The sequence below is a fragment of the Lycorma delicatula genome, chromosome 5, assembly GCF_047948215.1.
Source record: "Lycorma delicatula isolate Av1 chromosome 5, ASM4794821v1, whole genome shotgun sequence".
NCBI lineage: Eukaryota > Metazoa > Arthropoda > Insecta > Hemiptera > Fulgoridae > Lycorma > Lycorma delicatula.
This window is the reverse complement of record NC_134459.1, coordinates 116,093,285-116,112,236: the sequence shown is the minus strand read 5'-3', so window position 1 is coordinate 116,112,236 and position 18,952 is coordinate 116,093,285. Positions and strand designations below refer to the sequence as shown.

General features: G+C 28.8%; 1 protein-coding gene across 2 annotated transcripts in view; it reads right to left on the bottom strand.

Annotated features, from left to right (window-relative positions):
* Positions 1-4,952: 4,952 nt before the first annotated feature.
* mIF2 (mitochondrial translation initiation factor 2) overlaps positions 4,953-18,952 on the bottom strand; it is a 63,261-nt gene continuing 49,261 nt past the window's right edge. For both annotated transcript variants that reach the window (XM_075366915.1, XM_075366916.1), the window contains 3 exons: positions 18,365-18,529; positions 12,819-12,959; positions 4,953-5,187 (listed from right to left, as the gene is read on the bottom strand). In XM_075366915.1, the coding sequence (XP_075223030.1) occupies positions 5,015-5,187; positions 12,819-12,959; positions 18,365-18,529 (479 nt within the window). In that variant the 3' untranslated portion in view covers positions 4,953-5,014. The remainder of the gene's footprint in view (positions 5,188-12,818; positions 12,960-18,364; positions 18,530-18,952) is intronic.

The window sequence follows — 18,952 nt, the reverse complement described above, 5'->3', positions numbered from 1 at the left end:
TACGTTTGTTGTGTTACTATTTTCTATCTGTTACTCATGAAGTTTTTTAAACTCCTTAAAGGTTTTTTTAAATAAAAAACTAGAGCCTAATTCAGAAATTATGAAATAAATTTATTCTTGTTCACGTTCGGTGTTGTAGATATTCGTACAAATTCTTGAAGTTAATGTTATAACCTTAAATGTACATTTTTCATACTGTTTCACTCATTTCCATTATTTTCTTGCTATCTTTGGTGTGGAATTAAGATTTATAATACGCTTTGACGAGGTTACGCATTTAGCGCATAATTAATTCAGTATTTTGTGTAATAATATTTATGTTTGGACTATTGAAATTGTTCGGAATAATAACGTAGCATTTTTTTGTTTTAATTCATTGCAATGTACTAACTCAAAAATGTTAAGATTTCTATTACGTGTCCAGGTATTGAATGTAGTAAATTCATCTTCAGTGGATAGTCATTTTGTAAGTTACAGATTAAAACAAAAAAAGAAATTATTAGGTTTTGGTCATAATTACTCCCAATGAGTATAACTATATCCATGCCTAATGCTGTTATAAAATTACAAGCTCTCTTATTCTAGTAAAGTTGTTGGTAATGAAATTTGCATCTATTGTTAGTAATTTTTGTGTGTCCTGGTTTGTAATTTATGTTGTATAATATTAATACAAAGTATCGTAAATTTATTGCCAGATTCCTCGCTGCTAATTGACCTAATAGCCTATTTAATAGCCGCTCGTGCTACATGATTAAGTTAGCCTTTGAATTTAAAATATCAGTGAATAACCTGGTATTTATTACACTGTAAAATTTGTTTATTTCCTTGTGTTTGAAGATTATTTTTATAATGCTGTTAATTTCATTTTCACTGACAGGAGGCCTGATTTCAACACTAAAAATCTTGACCAGTAAATAAATGTTACACAGCTGAACTGTGCCTTTTTCCATTGCTAAAGATTTGGTTTTACCACTAAGTGTAGGTATTGGTGAAACATATTGATTTTGTTGAGGAATTGGACCTTCCTATTGCTTATTAGTTTCTGTAAAATTAACCTTTAGTTCAAGTAAATAAATTATCTTGTGAATCTGCAGAAATATTTCATTTTATTTTCCTTAGTTTGGATTTTTCTAACTTTTCTTTTGTTAGAAAAGTGCAAACTGTAACTAGTTTTTATCAATAGTCAACACTACAATGAAGTGTAATCAAATACATTAAGAACACTGTTAATTTACTTTCCACGAGTTTGAATGTAAGATTTTAATTATTTTCTGGTTGCTTTATCTTCTTACTACAGTAGCATGTGACAAATTATTATAACTGAATTAACAATAAAATTTGATTTGAACTTTGCTCCTACCCTACTTTCTGAAATAAAGATTTTGTGAATCACAATGACCTTCATTTTCTATAGTGAATGTAAAACCATGGGTAATATTCTTTCTTACATAATTTTAATTATTTTTAGCAGATCATATCCTTATGGGTATTTCCATTCTATAATGTTTGTTATTGTCGTGTGAACCTAATCTTAGATGTCAATAATAAGTACTGAGACTGATGATCATGCTCCCAATGCCTCATGTTTTACCAAACTTGTAAAACATATTTTTTTTTTTAATTTTGGTAGGCATATATTTTTATTAGTTTTGTCTTAGCATTTATTTTCAACATAAATTTATGTTATTTTTGTGTATAGGCATGGACACTGTTTCATGAAGCAGTTTTTATTAATGGTTTCTTTTTTTTACATGGCAAGATGAAATGATGTAAAAACTTATTCAAATTTTTAATGGTTCTGCCATATCTTCTGTTGCTTTCCATTTTAAAATTCTTTACCTTCTGTTATAAAAGGTTCATCTAGATATGGTTTGATTACAAAGTATATTTTTATTTAATCTTTTTTTACTGCTTTTTATGTAGTAATCTTTCCAAAACTTAAGATCATTACTACATTAACAAATAAATCTACAAACAAATCTTTTCTACACAATCATAAAAATATCTTTGCTTTTTTCTATAAATTCCACTTCCTTCACCAATCTGTTTATTTAAAATAATTCTGCTATTAATAATAGATATGATGGGCAGTGGTGGATTGTGCCCAACAAAAGTTGTGTACAAAGAGTTAGAACCCATCACTGATACCGTGCGTAACAGGAGACTAGGATTCTTTAGACATATCATGAGGATGCACGATTCAAGACTTCTGAAACAGGTAGTATGGTTCAATCTCAACTATAAAAACACCAAGACAGGATGCAGATGGATCAAGAGAAATAAGAAGAAAACTGGCCTTATTTGAAGACACCACAGATAAGATAAAATTAAACAAGAACAAAAACATTTGCTTCACACTCACAACACAAACATTTTCAACACTAGATAGGACATAAAAGACTGGAATGATGAAAAAGTACTGGGAGGACTGCAAGGCTCAAACAGTCCCACTGAAGAGACTTTGATAATGGACTGACTAAAGTGATCCTATGTGGTCATAAAAGATAATAATAATAATACATCTTATCTGTTTTAATTTTATTCTTTATGAATAACAGTTATTGTCCTTAACAATCAAAGTAAATTATATTAAATTTCGTTACTTTGTGAAATAATATTTATGTAATTTTGTTCACTCAATTCTAGATACAACTGTTACCTTTAATTTTTTATTTTGCCTTCTGAATAAAGTAAGATTGCATAAAAAAGATCTTTTGTAACCCTTTTCACATAATAAGTTCCAGTCAATTAGTTTTTCTATCCAAATTCTTCAGATTATGATTCTGTTCTTGTTCAATGTCCTCATTACTTTATTTTTTCATTAAACTTTCTCTAATATCTTTCAGGTTTGTATTTCTTTTTTCTTACAGTTCATATTTCATATCATATAATAGTACACTCCAAATATACCACGAAGGTTCATAAGGAGACAAGACCAAGTCTTAATTCCATCTTATGAGATAACTGTTTCTATTAAATGTTTTGCTAGTCACTACTATTCTTGTTTTTCACTTTATAAGCTTCTTTTAACAAATTAAAACAATGATCCAAACTAAAAATAACATGTACAGTAGTTATATCGTATCCTCATTACTTTTGTTTTCCTAAATTCATTTTCATGATTATAATTTTTAAATTGCTCAAATATCATATGCTTTCCTAAAAACACAATTTAAATTATGAACCTTTAACAATTTCTTTTCCTTCCTTCTAAGCTGATCTTTTTTTCTCTAGAGCATCATATCTTCAACCTACATATTAAACAAGGTTAGGTATAGGCAGCACCTTTGCCTTACTCTTCTTCATAAGTAAGATCAGTTTGTACATTCTTTATTTTCAGAGCAGTTATATGAATGGTACTAACCTTTCATTAATCCTGTATCCTTCCAAACCGCTTTTTATATTTTTAATTCTTCCATTAATTTGACACAATCGAATGCTTTACCCATTTTGTACAATATATTCTTATTCCTTTGCCTTCTACACAGGTCTCACTTAATAGTTCTTATTAGCCTTATCAAATGCTTATGCCTCTTCCCTTTCTAGACTCCACATTGTTCTGTAACCATTTGTCCTATATGTTTTACTTACTTTCTGATTATTAAATTTTTGAAATGTTTTTCTAAAATGAAATTACACTTAACCGTCCTGTGATCTTGACACCTACTGCACTATGTTCTTTGGGGATTGGCTGTTAGTTCCCATAGTTATTTTAGTCTTCTGGCCATATTCTCCCATGCAAATCATATAACGAGTATAATTACACAATTTCTTGTAATCCTTCAATAACACATTTTTTGGCGACTCGTCCATTTCCACAACTTCCAGTTTTCATAACTTTTCTGCTAACATAAATTACAATTACAAGATAGATATAACATTCAGCTTATAAATAAATAAATAGCTTGCAATATCAGGATTATTACTCCTATACCATTCTGATCATGTATGTGCAAGATCATTTGGCTTTCTGCCGGACTGGTATAATTCCTCAACATATTCCTTTCACATTTTAAGTATCTCTTCTCTGTATTACACTGCCATTTCTACTGGTGTTTCTTTAGATTTGTAAGGTTTTTCTTCACTAATTCCATATTAGTCTTTTTTTTCTAGATCTTACACTGGGCATTTATTTGCAATCATTTTCTCTTTTGCTTTCTTGTAAGACTTCTGAACTCATTATGTAATTTTCTGAAGAGCTTTTTAACTTCATCTTTTCTTTTCTATCCTAATTTTTTGATCATGTTGGGTAACTACAGCTTGTTTACTCCTTTAATGAAACAAACTGTTAGTTCTGGTACTGGTTTTATGGCATTATAAGTATTCACTCAAAATTCATTTGTAATGTCACCTTTTACTCGATACTTGAGCTTACGTCTCTTCTTCACTACCTTTTTCTCAATTGTTATTTTTTTCCAGATCCCATTTACTTTTTTAATTATAGTTTATAAATGTAAGTAAATAATCGATAAAAAGTTAAACATTTTTTAATTAATTAAAAGACAAGCAGGTTTAATTTTCTACTTGCAACAGTAGAAAAGAAAGGAAAGAATAAAATTGAATGTAAGTAGAATGAAGAATAAAACTACTAAAATACAGCTCAGGATTACTATAAAGAAATTGTCATTTTAATGATAGCCATTTGATGCTATAAAAAAAAATCACTTTTTTCTTCAAGGTTTGAGGGTTTTCTGAGATAAATAAATATAAGGATACACATGTTCTTCTAAAGTGATGACTGCCAAGAAAAAAAAACAAAAGAAAAGGGAAATTTTAAATAAATACATAAAAAAAATTGCAAAGTTAAACATTTTTTGGATATGAGATCATTAAATAAACCTGACTTATTAAGAGTACTTGCTGAATACAATTTCCATTAACTATATAGAAAATTGATGTCAATAGGTAATTATAAGGAAGAATGGTACAATAATACAGCATAATTATAAAACAGAATACATTTTATTTACTTAATAATTTATTTAAATAATACTATACAACATGATTTTATATACTAGAAACCTGGATCCCAGTCAGTAAATTGTTCTTTTTTGTTACGTGTAAAACAAACAATATTATCTCCAGGTTCAAATGTAACAGAAGGGTCTTCAAAACAGATACCACATTCCATGTCTTCTTTAATTGTATCAACTTCTTCTTTATGATATCTCAGAGAATGCAGACGACCTGGAATATATGTTTATTAATCTCTTAATATGATATATTTTATAATTTTTTTTTTACAAACCATAATATAATGCAGTACCATAAATACTATGTCACTATAAAAAAATGCAAGTAATTAAGTAACAAATCCTAACTTCATAAACAAGGACGTAGTAAAGGTTTACCACTGACAATTTATGTCACTGAAAACCCAAATATAATTTTTTAAATAATCAAACTGTAACAAAAATACCAGGAATGGCTGTAACATAATATATATGGTTAAGATTTACTTTTGATAAAGAGTAAGTGTTAACTACAGCAGAATTAACTGCTGCTCTTAACATTACTGGTGCCATACATTTCAACAAATTTGCCTATGACATTTAAAGTAAATAATCTTAAGATTAAATTACAAGAATTCAATTCTTAATAAACCAATGCCTTTATGATACTGATGAATTTTTAATAGGGAAAACATAAAAGTTAGTATTAATTTATTTGAATGTACTATTTACATACAGATTTAATATTGAATTGTGTTAAATCTCATTATTATTGTACAATATATTAATTAATGTTAATGTTAATTTGCAAAATCATTCATTACACAAATAAATTAAATTATTATTAATGAATGTATCTACATATGATGATTTACTCCACTGCCCTAATATAGATTTAATAGATTATATGAAATATAAAATTAACTTTTGTCAAGTGTTTTTATTGTTAATATGATGCATTATGAATGGTTTACATTAACATGTGAAATTTTAAATATTGTGAACTTAAAATATTAATATTATGAAAGTATGTTTTGGCTAAAGTGACTGGTAACTGTTACCTACATGATGTAATTATTTTGGTAGAGGTAACTGCTGTTTCAGAAAGATCTGTCTTTAGAGTATTATTGTTTGTAATTCACGGATTCATTCTTTGATTTAGTATTCATTAGTATCCTTTATTTATTATATACATTCTTTGTGTTCATATGTCACCTCACAGTCCTTGTTGAAACAAATGTGTAAATCTATATCCAAGGTCATAAAATAAAAATGCTAAGGTAAACAGCAACCTCAGAACGACTTATTGGTCTTAACTAATTATTTAGTTGGGAACACTAAGTTTCACACCAGATATTGGAAAACTCATCCAAACCATTGTGTTATAGTTTTTCAGTCATCACTAACAGTAAATATGATCATCTATAATTTTTTATTATGATGATGAAGTGAAAATTACTAAGCTTTTAATGATTTTGGTCAAGAATAATAGGGCAGAAATTCAGTGAGTTATGTGCAACCTGAAAGTAGATTATGACTTTCAAGTCGTAACACATTGCTAATTGATTAATGTTTGAAAGCCATAATCAATTCTTGATTATGGCTTTCAAACATTAATTCAACTTCTACGATACACTAATGCCTTCATTTTCAGTTCCTAATATGACCAAGTTCCAGCAAGCACTACAACTATTCAATAATAGCTACATGGTTAAAAGTTGAGTTAATTAACTGACTATGCTTAACAGCCAAGTATTAACACATCACTTTACAAATATGACCATATAAAACTGAAATCATATTTCTTTAAACTCATGTGGGAAAACTTCAATAATGAGCTGCTTAATTATGCTGTAGTAGAGGGGTTTATAAACAGTACAGAGAATATTATTATAAAAGGTGAGGGATAATTAACATTAAATTGATGACTGAAAATGAAAAACTGACTTAAATTAGTCAGAAACTGAAAAACATATTTTTACAGGGGTTACCGTAATAATAGGACTTGTGGTAAGATTCTACCACATTTAATTCCATAAGATATAACATAATCATTTTCAATAAATCATGTCTTTATCTGAGCATATTTAAAAAAAATTATTTATGAATTTTCATTCTGCATAAACAACTGGGTAAAATTATTTCTATTTCCTAAAAAAATAAAACAATGTAGGCCAGACAGGTAATTACATTGGATAAAAAGGAGAAGATATTATATCAACCCAGCTTACCCAACAATGGTAAATATTTTCTTGTTAAATAATCCAGAAAGTGCAATAACCTTATAATATGCAAAAACAAAATTTTCTTGTAATATCAGACAAAATTCCTATTGAAAACTCACTAATTCACTAACAGAGTAAAACAAATTGATATAAAAGATAATAGAAAAGGAAAAATCCTACTCTTAGAAATAAATAAATACACATTCAAAGTATATAAACTTATCGCATATGAAATTGATTTTTATGCATATGAAATATAATCTTTAAAGGCTACATCACATTAAAACAAATTATAGTACTTAAAAAGAAGTAAAAGTTTTAACAATATTACAAAAATGGAAAACGTGTCTGATAAAAATAAATAAATATTACGATTCTGTGAACAGAAACTCTTTCAGACTCTTAGAAAACATAAGGCGACAAGAAAACTTTGAACTTCATTAAACTTGCTCTCACAGTCTTTAATGTTAACTTTATAAGAGAAGTAAGTAAATCTTTTCTCGTCACAACAGGGTTGAGACAAGGTGATGACTATCATCAATCCTATTTAACTTGGTTTTGGACAAAATAATGAAAACCTTTTGGCAGAGATATGGGTATGAAGATCAGATCGTAAAACTGAAACGTCAAAATAAGAGCATTTGCTGATGACATGATTCTTTTAGCTAAATCAAGGAAGATTCAGAATTAACAGGAATATCCAAAAAGTAGGCATACAGATATTCTTTACAAGATGGATCATGACAAACATCAAATCATTCACACAAAAGACAACAGGGACAGAATATGGAAAGATAAATAACACCAACTTCTTTAAAGAACCTAGGAGAAATTATAATCAGAATATGATGAGAATAGAATATTAAAATTGGAGAAGCTTCTATAATAAGAAGAACCTCTCCAAAAAAATTAAGACATTATACAACTGTAATAAGACATCTGGATCTTATATGGCAGTGAAACATTACACCTAAACATCTTGAAAAATTGCTCAAGATAAAATAAAGTTTACCATGGAAAATCCATTGTCTAAAAATAATAGAGGAAGGCTACAAACTGAAGCCATGCCAAAAAAAGGAAAGAAGTGCATGGAAGAAAAAAGAAGCTAGAAAGAACTGATATTTGCACAGTCCTAAGTTGGCCTTTTTACATAAAAAAAAGTAATAAATCATACTCTATAGCAAATAAAAATTATTTTAAACTACATAATTTTTCAAAAATAATTAAGAAAAATCATTCTTCTGAAAAGTATAAGCATTCTTCACTGAAATTTAAAAAAATGTATAAAAAACATTTATAATAAAAAACACAAATGATTTGCACGCACTGTAATGTGTTCTAATCCTCCATAAAGAAGGAATGACTACAGATTTGGAAAGGATCATGTCAATCCTATGAGCAATTGTGTTAAATTTTGATTGTATAATGGTAAAAATAAACACACACTACTATACTTGATAATTCTGCAATATGGAAATGTCAATGTTTTACAGAACCATTTGAAATAAAAGCTGTATGCCAATGCTATTATAGAAAATTGATAAAACTGGTGTGCAGTCTTTATTCCTCATATGTTCCTGCCATTATCATTTTAACTATGCTGTAATAAAATTTCAATAACTAAGGAAGTTTAAAGTTTAAAATTATTTTTCTTGCCTGGATTAATTAAAATAATGTTTTAAACAGTCATAGGAAAGTTTACAAGGTATTTTATAATATTTTATTTCTTTAATTTTTATTTATGCAACAGTAAGTCAACAATTTTGAAATATGAATACTCAGCAATAAAATGGAAATGCCCAATTTGTTATAAAAATTCTCAAGTACTGGTAAAGCCCAAAAACAAAATTTCAGCACTTGTAATTTTTTTCTGAAACAATAGTAGAAAAATTCTACTGGTTTTAAAAATTACGATTTTTGTTTAAAATTTAAGAAGTATTGTAAACATATAAAGTAAGTTTTTCATGACTTTTTTTAAAAAAGTAATGCTCATATGGAAAACTGAAGACTTTGTAAAAGGGAAAATCTTTTTCTTCTTCTCCTTTATCTTATGATATATGGCATTGAGGGTTTCTTAATAATTCTTCTCTACCATTCATCTTTCTTCTGGGCTTCCTAACTTCTCACACACCTTTACAATTCCATTGTTTTCTTCTATTCTTTTCCTGATCACTTTCCAAATTTAGTTTCCAATATACTCTTTTTTCTTTGCTTAACATGTCCCAAACTATTTCCAGCCAACATCTACAGTTTTTCCACATGACCAGCTTTTTAATTTTTTCAAAAATAAGGTCATAGTAATATGTCATTTCTCTAATGCGTTTATTTATTTTTTTACCTTTTTCTCTTGTCATTTCATTCACCCATCTTTAGTATTCTAATTTCCATCATCAACATCTACTTCCAGTGAAAAAAAAGATTAACTTGTAACAACCATAAGCTGGAGAATGCTTCTTGCCTGCTTCAAGTTGTATTTAAAAATGCTATTGAAACCTTTGCGAGCAACAACTTGAAAATTAAAAAAAATTTTTTTAAATAAATTGATTGTCTTTTTTTGTAAAAAAAATCAAATGAAAGAAAATTCAAAACAAATTCCTTATTCTTAAAAAATAAAAAAACAGTACAATGTTACTGAAAAAATGCAAATGATGGCTGAAGTTGCTTTTTGGAAAACAAAAATGAGCGACAGAAAAAAACTTATATGTAAGTAATATTTTTTCTTTCATACTGTTCTACTAGCTTTATTATTCTGCCTTTGATAAAATTTTCCATCACAAATTAAACCAATCATCATTTTCAAACCTTTGATCTATAAGTCATTGTTTAAATGAAGAAATTGGTAGTAATAATTATAAGGACTGAATGATGAAGTCTCCCAATGAATTCTTAAATTATTTTTGTTCCAATGTACAGTCCAGCGTAGTGCAGAAACAAAACCTCATTGGACAGGTCCTACAACTTTGATTCTCAATAGCATAACAAAGATTTTTTACATTTCACAAGATGTGTTTGCATTAAAAGCATTTTCATGATTAATTCAATAATGACTGCTATGTTCTTGTTGAGAATGCTTGTTATGCCTTCTCGAAACAAATGACACCATTTTTCAATGTTATACAAATGTAACATAACAATTGGTTCATCATAAACAATTTCTTTCCATCCTAATGTATACATTGCAATCTAATGATTACATTGCTTATTGTTAAACTAGTGAATAATAAGCAACCCACCCACAGTCCAATGAGATGAGGATGATATTATGAATGACAAAAAATTCTGGTGTACAGTCTTGTACATCTCTGGCTGACCATTCCTGAAATATGTGGTTAATTAAATCCCAACCACCAAAGTAACTGGTATTCACTCTAGTATTCAAATCTATAAACAAGCAACTAATGTTTTCTAGGATTTAAACCTCAAAAGCATCATCTTCAAAAATCAGCTGTTAAACAATTGATTTGTGATGAGTTAACCTCTAGACCAGCCTAGTGGGCATAAACATCATAACATTTTTAATTACAACATATAAACATCATAAATGTTTTGTGAATTTCAACAGCAGTTTTTTTTTCTGCCATTAAGTAAGAAATGAAAAGTAAGCAACTAATTTCTTACTTACTCCTGCATCTTTACTACTTAAACCTTACATTTCATGAAACTACAATATTTTAATAATCATTTCAATTAAGTTATATATTGCAACTAATGAGAATGGCTAGGCTTTTGTTACCCACAAATGAAACTGATACAAATAAACATGCTAAATAAGTACTATCTGTTTTCAAACTATAAACAAATGACAAAGTTGAACAAGCCCTTACTTATAAAAGCCTTGTGTAAACATTGTAAAAAGAATGAGTATTTCTGAGTCAAAATATCAAAAATAAATTGTAGGCTTTCAATGAAAGTGACCAAGAATTAATTTAAAAATATGTAGTAAGAATCTATTGCAAACATGCTTTATTAAAGCTACTAATCTTGTTTCACTTAGCATATTCAGTTTTCTTTTAAACAAAATAGGGTGCACATTTTAATAAAGAAAAACTATTTTTACTTTTTTAATAAGAATATATGCATTCCATTTATACATTTCACTATTATTATTTGGTTGAGATATTCTAATAAATCTGAAATAGCAGTTTTCAACAACTTTGAAACTGATTAAATAATTTTAAGCAAAATCAAACGTAGAATTATAAACAAGGCATAGAAAATTAATAAAAAAAAAAAAAAATGTTCTGTTTAAAAGCCATTGTATCTTTACATTGAGAGATACAGGGAAATTTCAAAATAAAGCAAAATTTTATAAATCTCTAAAATAAAATCATAAATACAGGGTGTCCCATATAAAATGCAACCCAACCTTATATTGGTAGGCATTGAAATAAAAAAAGGCATATGTAAATGTAAATGTAATTTTTATTATTACCATCCATTACCTTACATTTAGAGTAAATGTTGGAAGTGGCCGCCATCTTCTTGAATACAAGCTTTCATTCTTTTTACAGCGTTTCTTGCAACTTTTTTCAAAGTTTGTGGCTGGATATTTAATACAGCTTGTTAAATACTGACTTTCAAGTGTTTGTGGTTTGTTGCTGTAGGCTTTTTCTTTGAGGTAACCCCATAGAAAAAAATCCGCCGCAGTCAAATCTAGAGATCTTTGTGGCCACAAGCCTCGACCGATAACACGATTACCAAAGATTCCTCAACGAAATCAGAAGTTGAACCTGCGTAGTACGATGTCGCATCGTCATGTTGTCTTCCTCTTCCAAGAGTGCAATGAACTGAAATAAAATATCCAGATAACGTTCTGCATTAATGGTGTACTCGAAAAAAATAGGACGAATTATTTTCTTCCGCGATATCGCGCACCACACGCCCAACTTCTGCGGGTGTAATTGTTTTTTGTGATAAACATGGGGATTTTCAGCACTCCAAATTCTACTGTTTTGGCTGTTTACATCCCATCCAAGTGATGCTTCATCTGTGAAAAATAACGAATCCATAACATTAATTCCCTCACGCAGAAATCGACGGAACCATTGACAATATTGTAGCCGTTTTTCTTTGTCGGGCTCACAAAGTTTATGAATCGTTTGAATGAGATAAGTTCGTAATTGTAATTGTTTGGTTGCCCGATGAACAGTTGATTTAGACAAATTAATTTCAGCAGACAAACGTCTGATCGATTTATTTGGCTAGGCGAGTAATCTGTCTTTGATTTCAGTGACTGTATCTGTATTCAACACTGACACAGATCTTTTGTGTTCCTTGTTATTAACAGAACCAGTCTCTCTAAATTTTGCAACTAACCTTAATACTGATGTTTTGTTAGGAGCTGGTTTATCTGGGTACTTATGGCGAAACAAATCTTGCACTGCAACCACTGATTTCATACTGAAGTACGACTCAACAATGAAAACACGTTCATCTAGCGAAAACATCATCTTGTCTCAAGCAATACACTGAACGTTATAATTGCATTGTTGTTACTATCGGTAGTGTTCTACTGCGTCGCCGCGATGTTGGACGAGTCCATTTCAGTAACGAGCAGGGGAGTAAGCTTGACTTTTGAAATTTCATGGATGAGTTGCGTTTTATATGGGACACCCTGTATTTCTCTACATAAGTATCTTACCTTCATATATTACATCATTATTTCTTATGACTTTAAACAATGCGCTTTTTTTAAGATACCCACGAACACATTTACATCCAGCTACTGGCAATTTTTTCTTTCTTTCAGATACAACAAACTGTTTTAATATATCTGCTTCACCTACAAAAAAAAAAAAAAGGTAATGATTGTTATTAATTTTTTTTTGTTGTAAATAATGAGACAAGTGAAATGAAAACAAAATGCAAAACAATGATTCTGATTTTAAACAGTTGAAAAAAATCATTGTTTAATCGACATAGAGTAATCAGTTAATTCATCACCATACTGACGATTGAGGAAACAAACACCACATAAAGCAGAATTAAAGTGTCAAGGTCAGAGGTCACATTTAACAAACTGGTTCCAGGAAATCTTAAAAGTCAAAAACATATGCATTAGAAGTTAGCTTAAATGTTACAATGTTGGCATTGAAGTGGCTATTGATCACTGTGAAATATACAAAATAAATATTTTTATAATAATTGGTAAACTCTCCTCCTGATAAAATACTCAAAAACCAAATAAATTAATCTTTGGAATGTTGGTTTTTGTTTTGTGCATAGATTCTGACTTATAATTCAAACAAATAAAATCTTTTAATTAGTTTAAAAGATAAACATTTTTCTAATTAGTTAATAGTTTGCATGTGTTTAATATTATATAAAATATAAACCACCAAAACACAGTAATTAGATAAGTTAAAATATCATAATAATTTCCAAGAATCAATTTTTGGGGCATCCTGCATCTTCAGTTGGTATCGAATTCTATAATTACATTATATATAATTCTTTTAAAATATCGTTATTTTATTTTAGATTGTTTTCCGTTTTAAAGGTTTTGATTTGTATCATGAAAGAATAACCAAATTTTGCTGTCCAGCACTGAACAGCAAACTATTGCTGGACAGCAAATTGAAAGATCTATTTGTTTTTGTTTTTCTCGTAAAACTATATTTCTTGAATTTTATAGAAATTAACAAAAAAAAGTTTATCTAAATATGGCAGAACATTTAAAAACAATAAACATTACCATTTATGATATTAACATAAATTTAGAAATATTAGAAATTAAACAGTGACAAAGAATTAAATATATTAGAAAAATATTACATATAAATATAAACAGATCTCAAATTGATAAACCAACAGGCGTTTAGGGGAGAGAATCATATAAAAACTGTCAGATAACAGCATTCATATAAATTAATATGCAATTTTCATTATTTTTATTTTTAAATTTTTATTAAGCAGTAATGGAATTATTCCAATCTAACTAAGGGTGCAGGATCCTGCGAAAATACTTTCATGGAAAAATTAAGGTAAAATAAGTCTTATATCAATATTCTGTACTAGGTTTAATGCTTAAATTTATAATCATAAAAAATGTCTAATGAACCCTATTAAAAAGAGCAAAACAACTCAACTTTTTGGAAATCATATTTAGCCAACTAAATTTAATTTTGTATTAGTGTAATTAGTTTTTTTTGGAGATTTTTATTTTTAAAATTACACTTAAATTTTCCGTTCATAAATAACAAAGTTATGGAAAAAATTCTTGCAAGTGAGCCACTCTAGATTAAAAAGCTAGTTTTCTTTTTTCCCCCGAATAAGATTATAACTCTACATCATCTAAACTGGATAATTCTATTAATGTTATCATGTAATAATTTAATAATATTGAAAATATTACAATAAAATAAAATATTACTGAAATCATGAAAATATTATAATAATAAATAATATTAATATTGAAAAATAATTTGCGTTATACATTTTTCGTATAATGAACAAACACTGATTATTAAATACACTGTTTTTTTCAGTTAAAATTTAGTTTACAATAAATTACCACATCATACAATAAAAAATTAATAGAAACTACAGTAGCCAGTGCTGTAATTACGCAGGTACAAATGCAAAGGGCCCAATTGGAAAGGAGGCCCAAAATGTTGTTCACAAGAATTATATTTTTAAATGTTTCTTTCAACTGCACGGTTTGGTGATTAGATTTTGGCTTAGTTGGACCTTAGATGTCTCTACTCACCAACATGAACATTTGAATGAATGGCAGAACTGACTGATATTTTCAACATACCTATGTTACCTTGCCTAACTTAGGTTAGGTACAGTGTGAATACAGCAACATAGTCAATATAGGTTGAACCCACCGGGTTGGTCTAGTGGTGAACGCGTCTTCCCAAATCAGCTGATTTGGAAGTCAAGAGTGCCAGCGTTCAAGTCCTAGTAAAGCCAGCTATTTTTACACGGACTTGAATACTAGATCGTGGATACCGGTGTTCTTTGGTGGTTGGGTCTCAATTAACCACACATCTCAGGAATGGTCGAACTGAGAATGTACAAGACTACACTTCATTCACACTCATACATATATCCTCATTCATCCTCTGAAGTATTATCTAAACGGTAGTTACCGGAGGCTACAGGAAAAAGAAAAGTCAATATAGGTTGTGTTTTTGCTTATATGTATTTGAAAAAACAGATAAGAATGTAAATAATAATATTAAGTTTATTTGACTGCAATTTTAAGGAGGATTACATTAACAGACACATGATGAATGTGCTTGGATAACCATGTCAATTTTGGTCCCATCCTTTTCCTTGATGTACCAAGTACGCTTCTAAAAAGGTGCAATACCACTATGAACAAGGAATACAATAATATTGGGAGGCAGAAGGGGAATGAAGCAGATGTAACAAAAATAAAAGCTTATTAAATAAGATTTCTAAAAAGAATTGAGATTAAAGAAAGAAAACAGGGGGAAGGAAGTTAAGGAGAAGCTGAGTACAGCTGGGTGAAGAATATAGACCCATCGTGTTGGTCTAGTGGTGAATGCGTCTTCCCAAATCAGCTGATTTGGAAGTCGAGAGATCCAGCGTTCAAGTCCTAGTAAAGCCAGTTATTTTTACACGGATTTGAATACTAGATCATGGATACCGGTGTTCTGTGGTGGTTGGGTTTCAATTAACCACACATCTCAGGAATGGTCAAACTGAGAATGTACAAGACTACACTCATACATATCATCCTCTGAAGAATTATCTAAACGGTAGTTACCGGAGGCTAAACAGGAAAAAGAAAGAAAAGAAAAGAAAGGGTGAAGAATATAGAGGAAAAAATAAAACTCTGTTCACAGTTAAGTGCATCAGAAGGGTGATTTTCTAGTTTCGGTTAACTATGAAAACATGTGCAAATCCCAGTTTTTTGCCTCTGAATCCAGTTCCTGTGAACTGATTTGTTTCAGAAATTAATAGGTTTCTATTTCTACTATGTTTACATCATGCTACAAAGTTTCATCAAAATTGGTTAAAAATTAAATTCAGTAGAACGAAAAAAGCTGAAATGTTCCCAAAACCCCTGTTTTTTGGCTCTAACTGCAGTTCCTGTGAAATTCACTTGAAAATCTATAGGGCTCTATTCCCTATAGGTTTACATCACCCTACCAAGTTTTATCAAGATCAGTTACAATTTGCATCTGGAAGAACAGATGAAAAATCGTATACATCATATATATATATATGAACACTGCAAAATCATTTTCAGGAGAAAATAAAAATGCATAGAAAAATTGGTCCTCTCTCCCCACAACACCCCCTTATAAAATATGATTGGGTGCAATAGTGATTTCTATAAATTTTTGGTAATCTGCTAATGTGTTTGTGGTATTAAGTATTTAAATTACTGTTAGGATATCTAAACTTAATCAAAAAAATATTTCTAGTGGTGTAATTATTAAATTTAGTTATATTATTATTTATTTAAAAATTTCCTATGACAGTATAAATAAAAATATTTATTATACTTCATCAGTGGTACACAGGCTTTATATAGAACACTTGATAAGTATCAAACCAGTCTTATCTTTTAAAGTTATTTATTCTTAAGAATAAAAAGAAAAGATGTGTATTCTTAAGAATACACACTAAAAATGTACCCAAAACCCATTTTTTTGGTACTAACTCCAATTCAATCTGTGAAATGATTCACTTCAAAGCCAAGAAGGCTCTATTCTCAATAGGTTTACATGATTCCACAAACCTTTGTTAAAATCGTTAAGATTTATGCCTCATAGAGCATATGAAAAAATCTTCTGATTGAACCAAGTTGATGACAAAGAGGAAACGAGAGAAAAATATATAATGGAGTAGGTCTGGGTTCTAAATAAATCTGGCTATTGTCTTTTATCAATAATAAGAAAGATAAAGATCCCTAAGAAAAGTATGACCATGAGAAGTATCTTAAATACTACAAGCTGACTACATTGTACTCATCTCTACATTCAGGCTTGATTGTTCTTGTGAGAATGATCCCACAATGGTCCCATATGCTTCAGATCCCTGTTCGGGGCCATATTGTAAGCTTCTGATAAATCATCAAATTTAAATAAAACTCAAAAAACAAAATTTTATAATTTTTAAAGAAAAAACTTTTAATAAACATACTATTGTTGGGATTTGCGAAATAATGTACTACTAGGACTATGTTGCTTATGCTTCTTTCTCGAGTTTTACAAAAAAAAATTACAATACCTCAACAAATCAAAAAATATTACTAACTGCGATGAATAATACACATAACTTATAAAAATAAAGAAAAATGACAATAAACACATTTGACTCAGTACTCCCATAACTAGTCTACTTGAATTTGTAGAACCACTAATAACTACTTGTACATATCAGAACTTAACAAAATATCTTATTAATACTTATAATATTAAGGAATTGGTCAATCCAAAATTAATTTTAATTATAATTTTAAACATAATTTGTTATTGTAACTTGTTACATTTTCAATAATAATATTTTTTAATGTTATTTTTAAAAAAAGTCAATGGATAAGCAGGTAAATCCATGAAATGTTTTTATGGAGAGGCTTTTGACATTAAATTCTCATACCTGTATTCTGTACAAATTATAGTTTATGAATTTCCTGATCAGTTTTCTTAATATACACACTGCACTAAACTAACCACATCAAAATCCAACACAAAACTGACGCTTTGTGATGGTCTCACTGGTCTAACCCCATCACTATTTCTCTGAATTATCAAGTCTGTGAGTATGTGTACTCGCTCAAATGTAATGCTCTGTACAGAAAATATTTGTTCATTTTTCAAGCATGTCATATTTCTTAAAATTCTATTTTAAGAAGTTATTTTTGATGGCTAATGAATCATGCTGCTATTAATTTAACTTTTATGTTTTTAAAAAACATCATCTGTCGACGTATTAAGAAATCCATATAACAAAATAATTTATAATAAAATAAATTCACCAATTTAAATAAACCAATTCAATTCAATTTAAATTTAGGTCAGAATTTACAATCGTTACATAACTCATTTAGTCTGTTGAGTCAGCAACATGCTAGATGATATAATAAGCATGATGTTCTTTCAAATAACCTAATAATTATCTCTCAGAAATACTCTGATATTTAGCAGTTATAACAGAACACGTTAATCAAACCTGACTTGCTCATTAAATTTAATAAATAATTACCAATTATTTCTTCTTCATCAATTAGTGGCAACTTCTTATTTATTTCCTCCTTGAGGTCATCAATCAGTTTATAAATCACATTATGATTATGTATAGGTGTTCCTTTTTGCATTGCAAGTTCTTTAGCTTCTGGCAAAGTATTTACATTAAAGGCGTAAATTATAGCTGAAAAACATTTTTAACATTTATGAAAATAAAATAAACATTTCTGATTGGAAAAATAATAACAATAAGATATCATGTAAAGTTTCTAACAGATCAATCCAGTGCTCCTAATAGATCACATTATAAGACTGAGCTGTGAAACCTAGCTAAGATTATATTACAATACTAGATTTTTTTAAATTTACAACATTTAATTTATAATGTTAATTTCTTCATCAATTTATGAAGAGACTCTTTTCAAAACAATTTTAAAAAAAAAATTAGCGCCTGAAAATGTATTGTATTTTTAATAAGATTATATTAAAATCCATTTTTTTTTAATCATATTAAGACATATTTTCTGTATCACACTAACAAGTTTACCAGTCCTTTGTGGAAATTTCATTAAGTTTTTAACACACTGATAATGATGATCCAAAATCT